Here is a 23,428-nt window from a genome sequence, read left to right on the forward strand (position 1 = left end):
CCACAACCCCCAAATTCTCCTCTCCACTCGTGCCCTTTTTGCAAAATATTTGCTGAGCACATGTACAGGCTTTGCATCCCACTTGCCTTGTTTCCCCAGTTCACAGATACAACTGGTCTGACACAGTATGGGGAGGCTCCTGAGGTGCACAGAGCGTGCACAACCACATGCCTTGGGAGGTTGTATCTCCCTGCTGTTACCAGCTGAGAACAGCAATCCTCCTGGGCACTGGCAGCAATGACCCTTCCCTCTGTTCCAGCTCATTTTCACTACTTGCTTCTCCTTTCCTCAAAGGCTGGTTTGACTTTGAATCTCCTCACCAAGAGCTGCTCTGCTAAGCCGAACGCTGGCCCCATGATGGGCACAGCTCTGACCCTGGGCTGGGCTGCAATGGTGTCCCCACAGAGCCTGGTGGGCACCACCTGTGTCCAGGAGATTGACCCACCAGCCTGAGCAAACAGGCACAGCCACCCCTTCTACACCACAATCCACACAAGCTGCAAACAGCAAAAAGGGACGAAGAAGTCAAGCAACATTAAGATGGGAAGTTATTTCACTCCAGCACCTCTCAGTTATGAGCTTCACCTCCTCTGTCAAAGCCAAGAGAGTGGAGAGGTTTTGGCATCAAGCCTATGTGTAGTCTCAGAATCAAGAAGGAGCCAAGAAACATGGGAAAGGGTCATCTGGAAGGTTTTTATCAGTCTCTTCTTCCCCCCAGCCTGTCACTGCAATACTCAGCTACAATCCAGCTCAGGGAAGTCCTCAGTCCCAAGGGCTGAGCAGAGCTCCCTCTCTCACCAGCACCACTGAGCCATTTGGAGGCACCCACAGACGAGCACTAACTCTCAACTGAGCAGCAGTCGAGCACCAACAATTAAAGCCTGGAGTCAAAGGGAGCTCTCCTGCTGTTTGTTGTTGTTAAATTAAGCCAACTCAATTAGCCCCTTATATTGCAGCCTTCTTACCTTGATCTTTCTTTGGTCTATCAGCCAGCCTCATCCAGAACTTAGAACCATTTCCAACTAATATTTCACCACTCTGCAACTTCAGCTACAAACAAGTAATTAATGCTAATGAGTTTTCCCCTTTTTGCAGCAGCAGCCGTCACCATTAATACCAGTTGACTGGGTTTCACTGAAGCATAGAAAAGACTCATGACTGGAAGAATGATAAATGATTTATGAGCAACAATATTTACTAGTGCATATTTTAGAGTAAGTCAGCTCCATAGGCTTTTCTTGCAGGTCTGCTCCAAGAAAGTAAAAAAGAAAATTATAAAAATCAACATTAGATGTGAGGAAGGAAGCCTGGAATATTTAATCAAGGTCTTCACATTCTGTTTGGTGTTGTTTACGTTTTACATATTCAAGAAACACATCTCTGTTGAGTCAACACTTGGCTCTTCCTCCTACAGTGCTGGTCTGTATACAGTCAGATATTGAAGAAGTTATTGACATATTTCAGATGTAGTCCCATAAAATTCAGAGCTGCAGGGAGCACATTCACTTTTGAGCCTAAACTGAGTTTTTAAATGCTCGTCAAAGAATTAGCCCTTCTGCTTCTCTTCTTAATCTCTGCTTGGGCCATCCAATTTCCAGACCTACCCAGTTACATTACTGCTCAGGGATGCCAGCCAGGCAAGCTGAGAACCCACAAGTTGACATGCACAGTCATTAGAAAGAGCAGCAAAGGGAAATGGGAATGGTCCCACTTGCTCTGAAGAGCCACAGTTTGAGAGGCCACCAGATCCACACTCTTACCTTGCTTGCGAACATCTTCCACAGCTGCCACCAGCTCCTCCTTCAGGAACTGGCTCTCCTTTGCAATTCTGTCTCCTTTCTCCAGGAAATTCTCTGTTGCTTGTTCAACTGAAGCAGCCAAGACATGAGCCTTTTTAGAACGGCCTCGCTTTTTATTGGAGGGGCCCTTGTTGCTGGTGTTAACCAGGGTTGTTACCTAAAGGAATAGATGGAAGGGAAAAAAACCAACAGCAAATTTAATGTTTAGCCATTTGATAGTAAGGCCACGTGTATTTTTTTCTAAACAGTGTATTGCTAATGCCTGCACTACTGCCAGCTCCAAAAGTTAACCTAATGACTGTTTTTCACATTTAAACACTACCATGCTTCTTGATTCTTTAGATGAGCAAAATAAATGCAACTAAACAGCTCAAAGACTTCTCTTACCAGCAGCACTCCTCAAAAGTTGACTTTAAGAATGGAGATCTATTTGTATTTTTGATAAACTGCAGTCTCAGTAACAGGCCAGAGCTCTTTGGCACCACATAAAAGGAACCAAGGTGGGGATAATTAGTTTGGGATTACTCTCCAGTCATAAGAGATCTCAGACAAGATTGAAGTCTGTGCCAGTAGAAATGTAGAGACACAGTATCTTTTCAGTCCAAGCAGTGCTATAGCCAAAGGGCTGAAAGCAGAGCAAAGGACTTGCTAGAGCTCATTATTTCCCTGAAAAAAAACCCAACTGAACTCTCACAATCATGCTACAATCAACAAATATTTCCAAGCTGTCCATCTTAGACTGAAACCCTGGTGGGAGCAGAGTCATCACCAGAGGCCAGGAGACCCCCCAGGTACTCCCTGAGCTCAGGATCCATCCCCTTTATGTCACAAAATCCACACACCCTTCTCCATTTGCCTTATTCCTTCCTCTCCTGTTTGGAAAGCCTCGGAAAACGCACACAAAGCTGCTTCAGAGGGACATTAAATTACAACACTAAAAAAATTACTACTCTGGAAAGCCCAAGGACTGCTGACATAAAGGTCCTCAGAGCTGAATCCATCTTCCCAGCTGGCTGATGCAGAGAGGGAAAGCCTTCAGCTGGGAATATCGTGGTTGGTTAATGGGGAGCATTTGTACTGGGTACTCTCAGTTCATCGTGTTCTACAAATAAAGAACAAGTTGCAACAAGGCAATTTGCTCCAGTTCCCTCTGTATTTTGCCAGTCACATCATTCAGGGGATTGCCAGTACAGCCTGTTGGGCTTATTCCTTGAGGACTAAGTTACAGACACTGCACTGGGTGAAAAAGGTCCTGTGAACGAGTTTGCTCAGTTAAGTTTGCCAAATTAAGATCATTTCTCTTAATCAAAGACTCCATCAGTAACTTCAGCTAAAAAGCCTCATCAGTTGGATAACTGCCCACTTGAGGACCCAGAGGGAACAAGTCACAGGTACAGACAGCAGCTGGGTGACTAAAGGGGATAATACTGGAAACAAAATTTGATCATTCCCATATATACTTAGCAGGAATTGTGTCCAGCTCGTTCTGTCATTTCAGAAATTCCACATTCCAGGAAAACAATGCTGAAGACAATAAGTGAACTGTCTCTTGTGTACCTTCTCTTCCAGACCTCCTAGAAAGTCTCTTCCAAGAATTTCCAAAACACCCAATACACACAGCTCCCATCTGCAAGACTTACTCCAGCCTTCCTGTACTCTTCAGTGCTTTCCACTGCAGCATATATACCACACAGAAAGAAGCTTTTATTCACAAATCCAGCACAAAGTATAGGCATGGAACATTATTTCAATCAGAAGTGCAGAAATGCCTGTTAGTAACTACTGTGTCTTATCAGGTGCTGAAGCAGCACAGTCTCCCTGGACTCATGGCCAGGGAAACTGAGCAATGAAACTGAGCAATGAAACTGAGCAATGAAACTGCTTGTAGACTTTTTTCTTTTTAGTTTGTACACCCAGAATTTGAGCTTTGTGAGTTAATTAAAACACCAAAACAGGTAATCATGTTTATGACTGGCTTTTTTTGCCTCATCTTGTTCCTACCTGTGTAACAAGAGGCTCGAGCAGCCTTTCAACTGCCAGTGTCCTTATCTCCAGGCTTTTGGGGTCCCATTTGAAGTTCACGTTGGCTGCAGTGACAGCAGTCATTTCTGCCAGAAGAAAAGAGATACATTAATACAATTTTTTTATTGTTAATGCATCTTAAATTAAAATGCAACCTGTTAAACACAAAACATCCACTTACACTAAGCGGAAGTTACAGCATGTCCAGAAACATCAGCTTTGATTCAAATGGTATGAGCTTGAGAAAATGTTATTACAATATACAGATATTACCTGCACATTTTGGTCAGAAAGTAAAACCAAAAGCAAATAAACCCCCACACAAACCTACCCAAAGGTACAGTGTTTTATCAGAGCAATGACACGATCAGCAGTGCCTGGGCCACTCACTGGTGCTCCCTGAGCAATGAAGAAGCACCACAGGCAGTGGGGGCACTTTGCCCATGGAGCTGGGTGCCCCTGCCCAGTTTGCACCCCCTTTCTTCCAGGGGCAGCTCTCAGACACAGCCCCAGGCCTGGGGGAGCAGAAGGAGCCCTGACTCCGGCAGCTCTGGACGCTGCCCACCTCCTCAGCTCCACACCACTCACTGCCCAAAGGCTCTGGCAAAGCAGCAGCCAGGTTTAACCCAACCCACACTCCCTCCCCCTCCACCCAGTTCACCTTTGGGGAATACAAAGGTAAAGAAGTGAATATAAGCCTCACAAAGCCAGAAAATCCAGCTGGTTCATACTTAACAGCTTACATATCTATTACACTTCTCCTTAACATTTGCATAGGAGGGAAAAGCAGATTTGCATGAAGAGATCTGTTCAAAGCTGTCACTGAGCCGTTCCTTCCCGTTACAGTTTTATATCAACATCCCAACGGAACAGCAAACATACTTATGGGAAAAGTTGAGTGAAACTACTAAAATAGCTCTGCTGTTGAGACCAGCAGCCTACAAAAATAGAACTAAAAATAAGGAACTACAACAAATCACTGGATTAACACTATGATGCTGCACATTACAACAAAAGAATAAAGGGAACCATAATTTCAGTTTAAAAAATGGATTTAAAGTACTGGAAATCCATAAAACCAATTCATATCACTTCAGACATAATAGATTCTAGTTCTTCCTGCTTTGGGCTGACCTCAATATTCAAGATTAGACTAAACCTACATTTGTAACTCTTTATTTTTAAAAAAGTCAGGAAGATAAATAGATTTCCTAAATCTCCGTCCACCCATCTTCCTAAACACCTACTGCTGAGATAATTTTAAAGCTTATTTGCTGATATTTTTAAATCTTCTCTGGCCAGGGCATTGCCTGCACAGCATCTCAGCAGTCACGTTGCTCTGACAGCACCAGATGTCCCCAAGCTGCCAGACGAGCACAACATCCCGTTATTTTTAAAAAGCAGGAGGCAAGGCACTAATTTTGGTAACCAACAATGTTTACAACACGTACCAACAAGCAACTGCTCTCTGCCGACCCCAAGAGCTAATTGTGCACAGGAGGGCTGCTTGTTTCCCAGGGCACAACGAGAGCTCTGGGGCACTGGAGGAGCTCAGGGCTGCTCCCCAGCCTGCCCAGGGCTCCCTCACCACGGGCACCAGAGCACAGACCGGGAACTCACTCCAGCACTGCTGACCAAAGCTGGCACACTGAAGTACAACCTCACAAGGTGCAAGGCAGGAATATTCACCCAGCTGCACTCAGCTCTCCACTACACCCACACTCCGAGTGCCCACACTGCTGGGAGAAAAAAACTTAAAAAGCTGAAAGCTTAAAAAGAGAGTGCCTAGAATGAGGCTGGCATGCATGTAACCCTTCTGATGGTTTGCACTAAGAAAGCAGAGGGTGCAGAGGAAGGCTCCCAGCTCCAGAGCCCCCAAGGAGCCACAGGATGGTGAAAGGTAGTCATCTCCTGTCCTCCCCTACCTCTGATAGCAACCACTAAGCACTGTGAACTCACTAATTAACCTCCTCTCTCAATCATCCCCTTTTTATTTCACTCACCTACTGGCTTGTGCCACAGCTGGCACAGGGCATGCTGTGAAATGCCCTTCACCCCCAAGTAGCTTCCCACCCCTCACAAGGAATTTCACTGGTTTATTCCCTCCCCATTAGTTCAGTACAAATGCTTCCTATGTAAGAAGCCGAGAAAAATACACTGACAACCTTTGTGGTTTCTGAGAAACAGAGCCAGGGCTCTGGAAAGCCCAGCAGGTTTCTAAAGAAAGGCTTTTTCTATGAAGTTAATGCTGTTACACCTCTTGCAGAAACAATGTGCATGGCGAGGTAACCATGAGAAGATATACTAATTGTATTAGTAGGATAATAAAGGCAATTCATCTGAAAACACGTTAGCATGATAGTTCATGAATTGGCCAGAAGTAATGGTCTATAAAAGCCACTTAGTAGTAGTGCTATTGAAATTTATCTAAAAAAGCAAAGCCTGGTATCAAACAGCCTGTTTGGCAGCAAGGGCTTGGATATCATTTGTACATTGCAATAAATATGTTTATTCAATTCAATTAAACCTGTGGAGAACACAGGAACAGGCCATAGGTTACTAACACAGGGGTGAGATGGGTTTAGGGGATAAAAGGACAACCGTCAGGGCCATGGTACAGCATGGCTGTGACTCTCTCTAGTTCTCTGGAATTTGACTCTTCCCTGTGACTGCTCAAGCTCTCCCTCAGTGAACGGAAATATGGAGCAGGCAGCAAACCACCCCATGGGCCAGTGGGGCAGAGTGCTCGATCCTTGGCTCCTGGAGAGCACACCACAGCCCCCATGCAGTCACTCCAACACCTGCAGGGAAAGAGGACACCCTCTGCCACAGGAACCCACAGCAGAGCAGTGCAGCACTGGTTTGACAGCTGGGACAGCCCAACTGACATGGAACATGTTCCCCATGCCCAGCCCCACTGATTTCAGGGACAAAGCAGCACGGACCACACGGCAGAAGAGTGAGCGGCGCTGAATCTCAAGTGCAGGAATATATAGAACAACACCACTGCACAGGGAGTTGTGGTTGCCCAGCCTGTGGTTTCATAAGCAGCAGAAAAGCTGCTTAAGGACCAACGTTCATCCTCCCACACCCCTCCAGGAACTCATTCCCGTTTGCACATCACACCCCCTCCGTACTGGCACAGCTTTCCCCACGCCTGAGCGATTAACCAGATGGGGAAGGACTGATTTGGCTGAAGGGAAAGAAATCCATTTTTGCAAGGTGGGCTGAGATGCCCATCTAGCTCCCTGTGCCACCACACACACCACTATGGCAAGGGAGATGGCACCATCAGCTGGCACCCTTGGCAAAGCCACTGCAGTGGGAACACAGGGCAAAGCTGGATGCCACTGCCAAGCTGAGCCAGGAGCCACTGAAAACTGAGAATCAAGCAGAGCTTCTGCAGGAGCAGGAATGCCCTCCCCACACATCTGATGCTCAGACATGTGAAGCTCCAAACTCCAACCATGCTCACCAGCCCAGCACATTAACTGCAAACCCCTTGAGTAATTTTCCTGTTCATGACGGCGCCCATTATTGCAAAAGAGATTTCAGTAGTAATGCAGGGTCCTCCTGGGGCTTAGGGCACTGGCAAGGACATGAGGGCGGGGAAGCACAGGGGTTTAAAGGAGCCGCTTTCAGAGCTCTGCTCCAGCCAATGATCTGCAAGCAGAGTCACACCTGGACAGCTCTTGCTTGCTTTCTACAAACAGTCAAGATCTCAACAGCTAAAGATTCAGGACAGCTCTCCATTGTTGCCAGCCACTGTTGCCATCCAACTGCTCCTCTCCCTGCCCAAACAGACCCACACTGGCAGAGGCAGGAGCCACTGCAGGGCGCTCTGTCTCAGAGTAAGCTGGTAACTAAAACTTCTCTTCCCAGGTTCCTGTTGTGATGGAGGAGTGGGACTGCACAGGGAGGGAGCACATGGAGATGAGCTCTGCTTCTGAAGTGTCCCCCAGGACAGGCCCCAGCCCTGCTTGGAGAGAAGGATGAGCAGAGGGACTCTGAGCTGCTGGGGCTGCCAGGAGCACACCAAGGGTGATGCACACAGTGCTCCTTCCAAAAGCCACAACTGTAGGTCTGCATGTTCTCAAAAACTGGTAATTCAAGTTTTAGGAATAATTTCAGATACCATAATTCCATAATAGTGGCATGCAAATAATTTTTAGATATTGGCAAGCAGAGGAATGCAGCTCTGCAGCTGCTTTGCAGAAATGCCCTGAAGGCACCCAAGGCTTTCCCAAAAGCCCATGAAGGAGCACAGTTTGAACAGCAGGCTCTGCACACCAATGAATGGCAAAAAGGCCTGAGTGCTCAGGGCCCTGTTTCTCCAGGTTGCACTCCCACACCCACACCTGAAGGCAGTGCTGGCTGTATCTCAGACATTACTGAGCGAGTCCATTCCACCTGCCCAGTACCAAACCATCCCGCAGCCACCCTGCCTCCAGGCAGGGGTAAATCTCTTGGGTTACACAGCAAAAAGTAACTGTCCATCTCCTGTTCTTCAGTCCCACCACCTTGTGCTACCTGCAACTCTTTAACATAACATCTGCTGTCAGTCTTCACATTTTCTCTCCTGCCAGGCTGCTTTCTAAAAGCTTTTAGCTGCACTCTCTGATTTCTTGGTATTTCTCAGAGAAGCCAGTATTCAAGGAATGGTCTGACTGGCTCAGAGAGGAGCTGACCTTGCCAGGCACAACAGACCACACGCTGAATTCCAGCACTGAGCTAGCCAAAATGCCTAACACAGAACATGGGACAGGAACATTTTACACCTGGGAGGACATTCCCTACCTGAACACCCTTCCTGGACTCCTCAGCTGTTCCCCATTCTGCAGGGCTGATGTGCCCAGGAGCACTAAGAGACATTTCACTACAGTTTTTTGCAGCTTCTTTGTCTCATGTCTCACTCATTTTGAACGATAATCTGGTCTCCTACCATGCTTCCAGACCATCTCTAGATATTCTGTACTGCATAATGACTCCATCACCCAGCTCCTGGGGATGGAACATGGTGGGATTCACAACACAATGACCCAGCTTTATCTTCCAGACAGAAAGAGAACCAGACCCCTTGTTCCCAATGGAATCCTTTTGCTTGGCTTGTTACCCAAATACCCAACCCACCTGACCCCTGCTGAAGGTGGCAGACAAGAGAGCAAAGATCTTCAGGAGCTGGGTATCTAACACAGACCATTAATACAAATCTTCAGAACAGTTTTGGTTTCAAAGAGATTAAGGCACACTTTAGTAAAACTCAGCTCACATGCTGGGACTTCATATGGCCCAATGACAACTCAAAACTGGTTTTTCATATAACTAGGAGTATCCATAAAATAAAAAAGTTCCATTCCTTCCCTTCACAGTCTCCAAATTAATTTGTCTGCCCTGTTCCACAAATAAAGCAACACTCAGCAACCAAACAGCTGCAAGTCAAGGATGTTTGGTGTATGTGATGCTTTTCAAGAAGGATTTAAGCAGGCTTTATTTAAGCTGGTTTTATTTAACATCAAGTATACACAACTAAAAACAGAGACACTCTTCTAACATAGTCTTCAACCTTACACTCCATCTGCTCAGCTACCAAATCCTGTCCCCCACCATAAACACCACGCAGGTACTACCTCATGAGAAGTCCTTACTGCTAGAATTTCACAGTCTGAAATATTAACACAAACCCAGGTGTCACATTGTGGCAAAGCTCCTGTTTGTATGTGCAGGATGAGTTTGAGCTGAACCTGTCTGATGAGAGCCAGGTCTTGGTGACACAGGTGGGATGGGATGTACTGCCGGTGTCCATGTCACTGAACTTTGGAGTGCCTCCACATTCTGAGTGTGAGTAGATACCCTGCCCTTGTCCAGCTTGGGGTCAATGTAAGATCATCTCCACCTCATCCCAAACTCTTGGTTTTCATTGAATACAATTTTACTAAACTTTTCATTGTGGTATGTATATAAATAATGGAAAAATAAGCGGGAAATAATTCACTGAGTAAAGCAACCTTCTGTAGAAACCAATTACCATGTTTTCCTTGATGGAATTTCCTTCCACTCAAGTATATTCAACTTTGCTACAGGTTTGTTTAGGGTTTTTTTCCCCACAAACTGTAGTAATCACCCAATAAAAAAGACAATATTCAGGTTCAGATAAGGCTGTTCCTCACAAGTGCATCCCAGTTCCAGGACTCTTAATCTGCTTTCATAAATTTTTCTCTGCTGCTCTTGTGGAGAAGACACAGAGGCATCTGAAATGCTTATCAGACAGTCTGACACAGCCAGCAACAAACAAATGCTTCTCTAGTCTCCACTCACTGAGACCTTTCTACTGAATTGAGAGATGAACCCCGATCCAGTGTTCCTACAAAAATCCATGAAATTCTTGGCTGTTGTCTCTCCTGTGTGGGTGCTGTCTCTGAGCAGAGCCCCTCACCTTCTCCCTGTGGCAGCAGTGCCCAGCGCAGCCCACACGGGAGTGGGCACGGGGCACAGCAGCAGATGAAGGTGCCTCACTCTCCCCCAGGCAGTCTGTGCTACCTCCCAGCAGCTTCCAGACTGTCACAGTGCTGGGGATTTCAGCCATTCATCTTCACTCAGAACCAGGAACAAGCTCTGTCCCTCCAGGTTTTCACTCCTGCACTCAGGTTCAGCTGCTGCTTCGGGGATGAAGGCACACTGTGCACAAACAGCTTCACTGTTGGTCCTGGGACCTCAGCAGAGATTGCACAATGGCAAATATGATGTTTGCTTGGGAGATGCTGGTGCCAACAGCAGCTTCTTGACTCCAGTTATGCAAGTGTTCAGCTCTGATCGTTTCCTTCCTGACAGAATTGTTTTACTACAAAGGATCCAAAAAGGAGGTGCATGGAAGACAAATCACAGGCAGCACAAGCATTAGTGACTTATTTATGTCACACTAAGGCTCCAGTTCATGGATGACACCCTGAAAGAATACAGGAGCCAAACTCAGCCTTATACCCACTTAGCTGTTCAGAGGGATAGCCTGGTTCATCCCAGACTTTCAATTCACTTCTGCAGTTTTCAGTTTCCAAACTCATGCATGATCCCAGCTCCATAAAAAGACTGACAGGGAATCAAGAGTGCTTTGAAAGACACACATGCTCTTTCTAAATAAGAGAATCTCCTCTATAAGTAAGATTAATTTTTATATTCTGGCTGCAAAACTTTGTATTTGGCAAAAAAGGATGTGCCATGACCAGCAAGCTATTACTGTAATGAATAACAACCACTCACTTTGCTTTCACATGGATGTTTGTGCATTTCATGCTGAAGGCCTGCAGTAACACCATGAAAGATAAGTTCCCAAATCAGAACAAGAGGATCTGTAACTGCTGTATTCAGGTGAGCACTGCAAGGCTCTGGCCATGCAGGAGGACACCACACCTCATTTTAAGCAAACAGCAACATCTCTCCTGACCTTATCCCTGCAGCGATGGCAGCTTCAACCTCCCAAAGCCAGCCCTTACTCAGCCACATCCCTCACACTGAAGCTGTAGGCTCAAACTGTAGGTTCACACTGAAACACAACAAGGGGGCTCAGCCTGGAGACAGGAGGTCAGAACCCAGCAGGATCTTGTGCATCTGCTGGACTGTGGGAACTCAGCACATCACTCCTGATGTCCAGAGTTACCGAGACAACCCTTGGGGGGCTCGGAAATCCTGGAATGTTGCCAGAAGCGCCTGGTGGTTGGATTTTGACCCTGCAAGGGATGTGCCACCTGTCTGAGGACATGAGAGTCACTTGGGGATGAATGGTGTAAGAATTAAGTATTTACAAGGTGGAAATATAGATTTTAGGGTTTTGGTACAGGGGGGTTATGGAGACAAGATGGAGGGATCAGGGCGTGTCTTGTCCTTCTTTCTTCTTCTTGTCATCCATTTTCTGTGGTGGTGTTGGCACTTTGGGATTGGTCCATGGTGAGGGTGCACTTGCTAATATGGGTGAAAGGCACTGGGAAATAAAGGTAAATATGATGTACGTAGTTTTTAGTATAAAAATAGACGACTGCCCCGTGGGAGGTCAGAGTGCCCTTGGCTGCCTTGCTGGTCAGACCTCTGTCAGGTTGGAAGAAAATTTTGTAGATAATAATAAACAATAGCGAAGACTGAAAATCTGAAGAGCCCTTTGAAGCGCGGGCTGTCCCAAGGCCATCCTACGCGTGTCCGTGCAGAGACGAACAGCCGGAGCAGTCACTGGACCACTTGAATCCAACTACCAGGAGTCCTTCCAACCTCAGTGCCTCTTTCCACTACTCTTGAGGCAGAAAACTCCGTGAAGCTTCCCTGAATCACTGAGAAAGAACTAAAGAACAGCTTTCTGGCACTCTCTGAACCACAGCACACATTTCAGACCCTAGGGACACACAGTCAGTGCAGATATAATAACCAGGCTGTGGCTTCAGAGCAAGGCTCTTCAAACCCCAAACTACACCAGCACAGGTTCCAATTACCAACCTTAAGCTAACAATGAATGCAAGAAGGGGCAACCTTTTAACAAGATAATTTTTGCCACAACTACACATTAAATAAGGAAAAGGTTGTTATAAATTAGTCCACTTTATCAGCTGGCAGAAGAATTTGCCACAACTGCAAAACTGATTCTTGCTTAGCCTGCAAAACCTCACTGATGGCTGGCAATAAAGGGAAAAGAAAACCCAGGGATTTTTGTTCTGATCTTCTTCAGCACTCAACCTGCAATAAAAAGTGCTGTTTATGCTAAAGAGTCAGAAATAACCAGAATCTGACCCCACTCAAACTGCATTTTCATTCCTAAATTGATATGTTGTTATGCAATATCCTTCAGTGCTTTTAGCTGACCACATCTTCGAAATCTACACCTTCATTAGCAATTTAAAACTGTCAGGAGTCCACAAATAATGGAGCTGTGGGAGCCGACACACGTGTTTTGAAAAAAAAAAAAAAGTCTCACTATAATTGGGGGGTTGATGAAAATTTACTTAAACATGGAGTAAATGGACAGCCTTGTATTACTAGAGACTAAATACCATATTCTTTCTCAGTTGCATGCTCAGCACAGCAGCAACTAAGGACTATGTAACAAAAACTTCTGTGTTTTAAAAATGGAGAAAGTTTCCCAGTTTTCTCCTTTTGCAAAACTTACTAGAAGCACCCACCAAAGCAAAAGGAGAACATGAGTGTGAAGACTCTTCAAAGTAAAATGTTTTCTAAGTTTCCTATGAAAACTTCAGAAGTCCTTTTGCAGTCTTCCACTTTGATTCAGGAACACTCTGTCAGTCTAAGCTAAAACTTACAAAGCAGGTTTTTTTTAAAGAAAAAAGTAACAATACCCACAGGTGACGAGGCTGAGATGCTCACTTCAGGCTCAGGGCAGCCTCCAGCAGCATCTCTCAGCTATAAACAATGAGCTCCTCTGACAGAAGAGTTGCACCATCACACACACCCGCAGACAACTCCCAACTTGCAGCTCCCGCTGTGACTTTGGGAGGGGGAAGGGGAAATTCATAAAAACAAACCCCAAAAGAAAGAGTGCCCATGAATGGGCTGCACAAGCATGGCTTGGAGGAGGGAAGCACCTCTCAGTGCCTGCACTAAGGCAGGATGCTCCCACACCCCATCCCCTCAAGGCTGCAGGCACTGGAACGCTGGGGCACTGACTGGTGAGAACCTCACAGCCTCTCCAGGAGAGCAAAGCAAGTCATAATAAAATTAAACACAGTGGGGTGATGCATTTTTGGATGCTTCCCAGAGTTCCTGTACAGCCATAACCACTTTCTGCCAAGCACAAACTCACTAAGGCTGCACCACGGTGCAGAGCTAACCGTGACCTGCCTGGGCAGGAATCCTTTTGAGTCACTGCCTTCACAGATACATCACCAATTAAAGCCACTTCTCTTAAAAAACACAAAGCCACTGTCCCACCTACATTCCATAGAAGCAACAAGAAGGAACCAGGTTTGAGAAAAAGGAGTCACTGCTTAGATAGTCTTGTTGGGGGGAAAAAAAATTAATATAGTGACACAGCCATTTACTAAGCAGAACTCACATCTGATTAAAGACAGACATTTTTCTCTCTCCACCCTTTCTTTTCACCCCCAGGAATAAGAAACATGACAAACCTACAGAACAAAAACCAGATGAGCTAAAAAATCCTGTTCCATTGGCTTTGCACCAGTGCTTTGCCTCTGGTTCTGCTGAACACTGCATCTTTCACTGACAGCCACTGACTTTTCCCTAAGCCCACAATAACAGTCTGTTAAATCAAATAATCATACTCAAATTGTCTTAACCAGTTCTGTAAACTAAGTAAACCAGCTGAGAACACCTGACACTAAAGTACTGATGCATAAAGACCAGAAATTAACTTTTTCTCCTTGAGGTTATAAACTTTGAACCCTGCACAAGTAATCTACGTTATTCTGTTTGGCTACATATAAACCCTCTAGCTGTTTCATTTTTTGTGCTACTCTTACTGGATTTTACGTAATTATTTTTTATCCCTAACCCCCAGCTAGGAGAGAGGGGAAAACCCCCTGCTCACAATCCTACTGCACTCTTCTCTATAACCTGTGCAAAGTCAGAGGGCTGTGACTGAGGACTCCAGCAGCAGTGAAGGGTCATGGAGTAACAGACACAGGCTGTGCCCACTGTCCAAAAAGGCTTCTCTACATCTCCACCTTCAGAATGCACTGTTTCATGTTACTCAGGAAATGTGTTTCCAGTTGCAAGGGCAGTGGTTTCTAATTAAACACATCTTCCAAAGAGTGGAAGCGGCAGGAACTACAAAGCCATACTTTGTACCAACATTTAAACCACTCCAGAGCCTCTCACAGAGCCAAACCAGATTCCTGCTTTTCACTCAAGAAATAGTCCAAAAAAATCTTTCATTTCACTTGTAGCTTGTATGAAGTTGTTTAACTCCCAAGGTTTCTAAATTTAAAAGCCACGAAGTGATCAGCTGAACACGATGATGGGAGAGCTGCTCTGCACCTGCAGCCAGGCCTGCCAGAGGCAGAGGCCGTGTGGGCTCCTGGCACAGCGGCACAACAGCCAGGCCAGGCCCCAGCTGCTGCCTCAGGAAGCTCCTCAGCTGCTGGACCCTGGCAGAGAACCTCAGGGAAGCAATGCTGCTTGTTTGCTCTTCTCTCATGGTTTTATTGCGTGTTTTACTGCCTGCCTGTTGCTTTCCCTTTTAGGGATGGCTTTACACACTGCCACCACCCAGGAAAAAGGTGGGGGAGGATATGAGGGAGGGAAGATAAATGATGATAAATGATTGCAGGGATCAGGAAAAAGAAAAGTGGCAGGGGTTGGTAATTACGACCAGAGAACCAGAAGGAGACACCAAACCCCATCCTAGAGCATTCATCACTCCACAAAGGCATCCAAGAGCCAGAGGATACTGCTCAGGACTGCAACAAGCAGAGCTCCTGCTTTACTCCCTCGTTCAGCTGTTGCTACCAGTCAGCTCAGCCAAGACAACATGAAGGGATCGTACCTTAGGGCCTCAGACAAAGGCTAGACTAATAAAAAGTTGATGGGACCAGTACAACCAAAACCTCCTGATGAGGGTCACGGCAGGACAGAGCTCTCAGCTATAGCAATCAGAACACATCAAGCCCTCTGTGCACCACTTACAGCTCACTGTTCAACTTTTCACCTTTGAAAGCAATAAATAATTGAAATTTCAGGATGCACAGACTCCAAAACAGCTGGACATCAGGTACTGGTTGGCATGAATGCTATGGTTTGTAAGTGAAGTTATTATGAGATGTGTCACTTGCACACACATCCAGAGCCCATCATGAATTATCCAGGACCAGAAGCAACTCTTCAGCATTGAGCAGTGAGATGCTCTGGGTCTTTAAGTCATGCTAAAAGAGATTAGTTTTACAAGTGTACATTACAAGGACATACTTGCAAGAAAGAGGGCAAAAACTGGCAGCTTGTACATCTTGATTAGTTGCACTCACACCCACTTTCACCTTCTTGCTTCTGAGCACACCACAGCTCTGTCCTCTGCTGTTCAACAACACAGGCTCTGAATTCAATATTCCAGTCAATTAAGAAAAACATTTACCCACCTATAGCTTCAGCTGGAGATCTCAAGAGCACTTTGCTAAGATGAATACTGACCTGCTCAGTGTTACGCAGGTTAAACACCGTTTTATAGGCACACAGCTCAGCCCTGTTTACATGAAAAATTCAACTGACCTTTGTGGCTCTGTAAAGCTACATTGCTACTGCAGCCCTTGTGCAGGCCATTTATTTAAGTGGATCTCCTGTGCTCAGGTTGTATCAACCAGACAAAGATATAGAAAAAGAATCTTCCCCCTAGAGCCTTAGATCTGCATAGATATCACCTCTACAAGTGCCCAGAATAAAGTGAAGGAAAACTCTGAGCCTTTGAAGAAGTGGGAACAGCAGTGGAAGGCAGAGCACAGGAAACCACACAAGCCACCAAGGCCACATGTTCCTGATAGCATTGACCCCTACTGACTTAAATAAAAAGCCACAAATTCAGTATTTACCTAAATGTTCTCTTGACTTTCTGCTGAACAAGGTAATGACAGAACTGTAAGGCCTACAATCTCCCCTCAGTTAACATCCAGGTAAAAAAAAAAAAATAATTATATTTTTCTTCTCTTGATCCTTCAGCACCCACCCACCTACCAAGCTCATTAGTTGCAGCCTCTTCCTTAAACTAGCTATTGACGGCTACTTTAGAACAGGGTGAACCAACTCCCTCTTCTACCCTAATTTGCACCACAATCTCATTTGCTCCACATCAGCTCCACACAGAAATTCTTCTTAAGCATATACAGTCATATGCAGATCTATTCCATAATAGGGCACTGATTGCTGAGAAACTGGGTGTTCTCTGAGAAAAACAGCACACCACAAGCTGAGGATCCCACACCATGCCCAGTGCAATCCTAGTTGCCACACTGGTGCCGGTTCCCTGTCTGCTTCAAGCCCCTCACTACCAGTAGTTTCACTCACTCTCGGACTGTAACATCAAGATTTATCTGTTCTTGCGTTGCTCCATGCACTAAAACAGAGCTAGCAGAGAACCAGCTGGCCTCCAGCTTGGCTTCATGGGCACTGTTCCACTCTCTGCCTTGGTAATGGTTATTCCCTTAGCTATAGCTGGCCTCATGTTTGGTTTTTCTATCCCTGAGTTTATCAGAGAATGGTTTGGCTTAGGAGCGACCTTAAAGCTCACCTAAAGCTCACCTGGCATGGGCAGGGACACGTTCCACAAGCCCAAATTGCTCCAGCCCCAGTGTCCAGCCTGGCCTTGGGCACTGCCAGGGATCCAGGGGCAGCCCCAGCTGCTCTGGACACCTTGTGCCAGGGCCTGCCCACCCTCACAGCCAAGAATTTTTCCGAATATCCCATCTATCCCTGTCCTCTGGCAGCATGAAGCCATTCTCCCTTGTCCTGTGCCTCCATCCCTTGTCCCAAGTCCCCCTCCAGCTCTCTTGGAGTCCCTTTAGGCCCTGGAAGGGGCTCTGAGCTCTCCCTGGAGCCTTCTCCTGTGCAGGTGAACAATGGCAGCTGTGCCAGCCTTTCCTCCCAGCAGAGCTGCTCCATCCCTGGGATCATCCTGGAGCCTCCTCTGGCCCGGCCCCAGCAGCTCCAGCTCCTGCCTGTGCTGGAGCAGCTCTGCAGGTGGGAAATCACCTGAGAGCAGGTGGAGAATCCCTGCCCTTGATCTGCTGCCCACAGAGCTTCGGGTACATCCAGGATACAGGCATTGATCCCTGAATTTAAAACCTTTCAGAAGAGGCTCTTGGGAGTCTGACTAATAAGTAGCTGTCTTGTAAATTAGAGAAATTGTATCAGAAGGGAACTCCAGACTAGGGGAGAATTGCACTTTGCAAACTGTGTTAGTTTAGATCTGTGTATGGAATAATTTCTGCCACTTCACAAAGCATGGGGAAAAAAAGGTTACTCCTCTAATTCCACCAGAGATATTTATAAACACATATTAAAGGACTAACAGATGTTTTCTGTAGTACATCTGGGATTAACAAGTAAAAATATGTAATCATATTGAGAGAAAAGGTAGCTGGCTCTTTAAATCCATTAGTCACAAGGAATTATGAATCATATTCAAGTATCAGATTTGCCAACAGAAGAGCCTGGACTAACCTTCTGCACACCAGAAATCATAGTTACACCCATTCTCACCCTGACTAGCAGATAAGGAGTCTCAGTTTATGGAGAACAATCCCACTTGCAGTTGCAGTGACCTCATTCCTCCTGCCACTCCTTCACCTCACCAAATAAGTACAACAAAACACTTAATGTGGCCGTGGTGCCTCGAGACAGAGCAAAGGCTGCACCTAGTGCAAAATTTCCTCAGTAAATCCATCTGCAGCCAGTTCTGCTTGGTGACACAGCAGGCCACTCTCAGTGCTCGTCTTTCCAGAGGAGCTCATCCAGTCAGGGTGCTAGCATACAATTTTGTGGTAGCTCTATTTTAAATCTCATTTGCTGGATTAAAATAGTATGGAGTTAAAAGTAGTAATTATCAAACATCTGCACTTTCTCTAAAGCTGCAATGCTGTTTAACCAACACACGAATGGAGCTATTCCAGACTAGCTGGAGAACAGTTCGGGTGAATTCCCACAGCAGAAACAGATCCCACTCCTCAAGGTCACACTTTCAGCACTGAAGTTGAGCAGCACAAGCTTTGGAGTGAGGTAAGGGCAGGAAGCCCCATCCCAGGAAGCATTCAAGGCCAGCTGGGAGCAGGGGCAGGGTTTGGGCAGGAAAGGTGTCCCTGCCCATGGCAGCAGAGTGGAACCAGTGCTTTAAGGTCTCTTTCAACCCAAGCCAGTCTGTGACTCATCATGCTGAGTGACTGTCTCATGAAGCACTGTCCTGACCAAGTGACATTCAGTCCTCTTTTATTCATCCTGTTTCCTCTGGTGTCCAGCAGAGCTGAGAGACACCAGTAAAACAGAACCTGGCAAGTGGTGAACAGAAGCACCACGAGGGCCCTCACTCCAGAGCAGCCCACCCATGACCAGCAGGCTGGTTTGGCCACTGAGTGTTTCTGTGATCTTAAATAATTCTCTGCATAAGAAAGGTCATCTAGAAACCAAACAGTAACAGCAGATGTAAACTCAAAGTAGGCCTGAAGTCCCACAAAAGTGTATTTCCAACTCATAAACATTTCTACTTAATGTGGATTCCTTTGCAAGATCAGCTTCTGGATCTTACAGCTGCAGAGAAAGATATTCATGCTGCTGAAAAAAACCACAAATTACTCTTCTACTAGATCTTCCAGTTAAATTTATCAGACCAACAGAAGCCCTATGAAGAAGCTACACATTAATGTCTGTCCTTACACGTATCAGCACAGAAATGCTGATGTTTCAAACCCTGAAAATCAATTGTGAGAAAAGTATTTACATTTGTATTTTAAAGCATCGATTTGAGCACAGGATTTCTAATCTCTGCCCACTGCGCTCCCCCCGGCCACCTTGTATAAACTTTAAATCTCCGATGCAGAGGTCTATTATTAGAGCTGGCCGAAAAAAACCCGTAAAGAATGAAGGCACATTGTTTGTTATGGAAAAGGTTAGGGCAAAGCCTTTCTAAAAAGAAAACCTACCAAACCTTTGTCTGTTTCTGCTGCGAAAAGTCAAAACATTTCCTGATGTTTTAGAAACTGCTTCTTTGAAAATGATGAACAGTGACTCAACATCAAAGTATGTCCTTTTAAACATGTTTCGATTCAGAAGGGTGAAATAAGTACAACAAAACACTTAATGCGGCCTTGGTGCCCCGAGACAGAGCAAAGGCTGCACCTAGCGTAAAATGAGCTGGGCTTTCACCTTCATCAACGCAATCCTACCTACAAACCAACCCAGGGACTGAAATACACAACCCCAGAGCCTGCTGTAGCCAGCAGGACTGAGGAGTGCAGCCTCTCCCACTCCCCAGTCCCAGTGCAGGAAAAACACAGGAAACCAGTAACAGAGCACAAGTGACTGAAGCACCCAGAAAACACCTTCTGCACAACTCCCATCCCAAAAAAACAATAGACAAAGCCAAACAAAGGGGGGAAGGGCAGCAGAGAGCTCCAGACTAGTTCAATACAGATAGCCCAGACACGCCTGGGGTCACAGCTCCGAGAGCCGGGCTGAGGCCGCGCTCGCAGGGCGAGGGGCGATCGATGGCCCTCGCCAGAAAACTCCTCCTGGGCACGGCTGGCAGCCAAGGGCACACGGGCAGGGAGCCGTGCCTTGAGCGCATCTGATCCTTCACTAAACGCAACTGGAACACACACTTTCCTGCAAACTTTCCGCCTGAAATATTTTAGGCGTTCTGAACTGGTAGGAGCAATGAATAACAGGCGGGAGACCCCACGCTGCCCAGGGACCCCAGGCCCACAGGCAGCAGACACGGGGGCCGCACGGAACCCAGGCGCGAATGCGCTCTCCCTGCTTTTTGTTTGGGAAAAGTAGCACGAAACTTTCTGTCAGCGATTGAGAGGCTCTCGCCTCCCAGCACAGAAGGGGATTAGCGGTGGGTGTAAGAAAACGTGGCGGAGCCAGGCGGGGCCGCGGGGTGTTCCCGGCTGTCCGTGCACGGGATCAGCAGCACGGCCGGGGCTGGAGGGGGCTGGCTCCGGCTGCGCCGCCCGGAGAGACCGCGGGTCCGAAAGGCACGGAGCGCTCCCAGGGGGCTCCCGGCCCTGCCCGCAGCCGGGGAGCGGCGCCGGGGCGGCCCCGGCCAGGCAGGGAGGGGCCTGGACACCGCCCCGCCGCACCGAAACTTCGCCGGGAGCGGCCCGGCCGCGCTGCTCCCCCGACAGAACGCGCTCGGCGGTCCCGAACACCGCGGGCCCGCCCCGCTCCCACGCGGGCCCCACCGCTCGGGGCAGCGCAGCCTCCCCGGCCGGGCCCGGCTCCCTCCCCACGCGCGGCCCGCTCCGCTCTCATTCTCCACCCCCCGCCCCGGCCCCACGGCCCAGCCCGGCGCCCAAAAGTTTCCAAGTGCGAGAGCCGCAACTTTACCGGGACAGAGCTGGGCTGGATGGTGGCGGCCGCCCTGGCTGCGCTCGGCCCCGCCGCTTTGTCCCGTCCCGCGGAGGAAATGGGCTCTTCCGGCGCCTCCCCGCCCGGCCCGGCCGCTCTTCCCGGCACCGCCCGCCGCGCCGCCCCCGCGCCCTGCCGGCACCGCCCGCCCGCAGGTGAGGGACGGCGGGGACGGCACCGGGCACGGCGGGAACTCCGGGCAGGGCCGGGCCCGGCCGGAACGGCACCGGACACGGCGGGAACCCCGCACCCCGGGCGGGACCGGGCCCGGCGGGAACGGGACCGGGCACGGCCGGAACCCCGCACCCCGGGCAGGACCGGCGGGTCCCCTAGCCCGGGCAGGGCACCCTGAAACCGCCCAGGCCCCGCAACGGAGCCCGGCACAGCTCCCTGTCCCCCTCGGCCCCTCGCTTCATGGGCAGCCTCCCTTCACAGCCCTCCACCGGCCGCCCCCAGCCCGGGCTCTTAGGATGCCACTTTTGAGGTAGAATCAACAAATTCGACCTTAAAATCTGTCTTTGTCCTCCTAAGCACACATACCGAGAGTCTTTGGAGAGAGGGGAGGTGATGGATGCAGGGGTTTGAAGGAAATGGAGGAAAAGTTATAGCTGGGTTCCCCCTGGGTTTGTGAATTGGTGTTTTGTTTTGAAAACCCAGATATTTTCACCCTCCTGAGAGCTGCTGCTTTTAGGAAAAGCCTTGTTTTCATCCGAATGTCTCTAATAACAAGACTACAGGTGAGAGGAAATCCTGGGGTACAAGCAGGGCCACAGGAAGCCCGCTAAGAAGAGAGGAAGGATTTGGGAACCCAACCTTGACCTGCAGAGGCAGGTCTGCAGGTGGAGAAACTTGTCTTTATGTGGTAATTTGTTTCAAAGTTTTCTTTGAAAAGTCTAAGTGAGCCTGTTGTGAGAGTGAGTGATTTTTTACACTGCAACAAATTACTCTGGGACTTTCTGTGGTGTGTTTTGAGATGGTTTTTAATACAAATCTCTCCACAGAACTTACACTTGTACTGGATTGTAAAGACAACTGAATAAATTTCATGACTCATTTGCCAGCAGTTCTGAGATACCTGAATCTACACACTCCGTCCTTTGTTATTAAGCAAAAAATAGAGAGATTGAGTAAGCTGCAGGGAAGATTCATTCAAGGTATGTAACCGAGTGAGGGGCTGGCCCGAGGTCAGTGTCACAGCACAGGTGACCACACCATGGTCAGGACTGTGACTTTCCTCCAGATCCTGGTTCAATGGCATTTGCAGGGCTGTGTTTCCCATCTTTGCCACATTCCTACAAGCCTTTCCTGCAGGAACACTGTATCCTGCAGGGAATTAGATTGCATTTTTCCTTCCTGCAGGTTTAATCCAAGAAAGGGATCCAAGACAAGGAAGTAGAGTACTGTGGTTTTATAATCCAGGGAGCCCAGCCTTGTCAGTGAGTGAAATTAGTCTAAAGAATGTGAGATCTGTAATTATGAAACTGAGATACAGGTTGTTAAAAAAAAAATACAGGTCTTCAGTGCCTCAATGAACAGACTCTCCTATGGAAAGACATGGAAAACAGATTTTTTAAACTTTATTGTATTTCCTGCTTATACCAAACCATTAATATTTGGTGTCAATTGAACCAGGGATCCAAACTACTCATTTCTGTCTGTAGCATACTCTCAGTAAAAATGGAGTTTACACTTCAATAGCTTGCTTTCTTTCATTACTCGTTTTAATATCATGTCTTGGCCTCCTGTGGTGCCTTCCACATTCGGCAGTTCTGTGTGCCTCACATCCTTTCGGGACAAAATGTCAGATTAAAAAAAAAATTCCTTTTTAAACCTACAGATTCAAAAGTAGAAGGCCTGGAGTTGTAGAGAATCACATGTTCTGCACTGCACCACTGAAAAGTCAAGGGAAAAGTAGGAGATCAGCTGCCAGCTCTGTTGGTTCATGGAGCGAGTTAAAAGGCTCAGCAAACAAAACATAAAATTATGTAAAAATAGAGCCAGCGAGTTTGAGATTGGACTTTGTCTCTTAATTAACAGCTCTCTCTGAATCACAGCACTGGGCTCTGTCAACAAGACTAAAATGCAGGGGGTGTTCAGACAGGCACCCAGCAACAGTAGCTCACACCTCCCCTCCAGTCCATGTCATTGGCAGCTTGAAATCTAATGCATTTTCTGAAATGAGTTACAAGCCTGCTGCTTGACCTCAAATCTTCCTGTAACTGTGTTTGTGGTTTTGTAATCCCATTTTCCCGGTGGTTTTTAAAATGTTTCTCTTGCCCTTTTTCGCTGGGTGAGGACACAGGGTGAGCCAGGGGAGAGGCGAGGTGGCCGCAGCGGTGCCGGGGGAGGTTTTTGTGCAGTCAGTAACAGCTCGGGGCACCCCGGGCAGCCTGGCCCTGCTGCTGGGTGTGAGCACAAGGGCAATCCCTGCCAGGGACACCTGGGGATGCCTGTGGGTGTAGCCACCGCAGGGGAGCTGCATTTTCTGTAAATCCTGGGCTGGCTGTGTGTGGGAAGGGGCTTGTTTATATAGCACCTGCTGGAGCTCC

General features: G+C 47.5%; 1 protein-coding gene across 1 annotated transcript in view; it reads right to left on the reverse strand.

Moving 5' to 3' along the window:
* CTNNA1 (catenin alpha 1) overlaps nt 1-21,028 on the reverse strand; it is a 117,299-nt gene extending 96,271 nt beyond the window's left edge. The window contains exons 1-3 of the mRNA XM_074552114.1: nt 20,859-21,028; nt 3,801-3,907; nt 1,761-1,956 (exon numbers count right to left, since the gene is read on the reverse strand). Coding sequence (XP_074408215.1) covers nt 1,761-1,956; nt 3,801-3,905 — 301 coding nt within the window. The 5' untranslated portion in view covers nt 3,906-3,907; nt 20,859-21,028. The remainder of the gene's footprint in view (nt 1-1,760; nt 1,957-3,800; nt 3,908-20,858) is intronic.
* Nucleotides 21,029-23,428: the final 2,400 nt, after the last annotated feature.

Source organism: Zonotrichia albicollis, chromosome 15 (genome assembly GCF_047830755.1).
Source record: "Zonotrichia albicollis isolate bZonAlb1 chromosome 15, bZonAlb1.hap1, whole genome shotgun sequence".
NCBI classification, from domain to species: domain Eukaryota; kingdom Metazoa; phylum Chordata; class Aves; order Passeriformes; family Passerellidae; genus Zonotrichia; species Zonotrichia albicollis.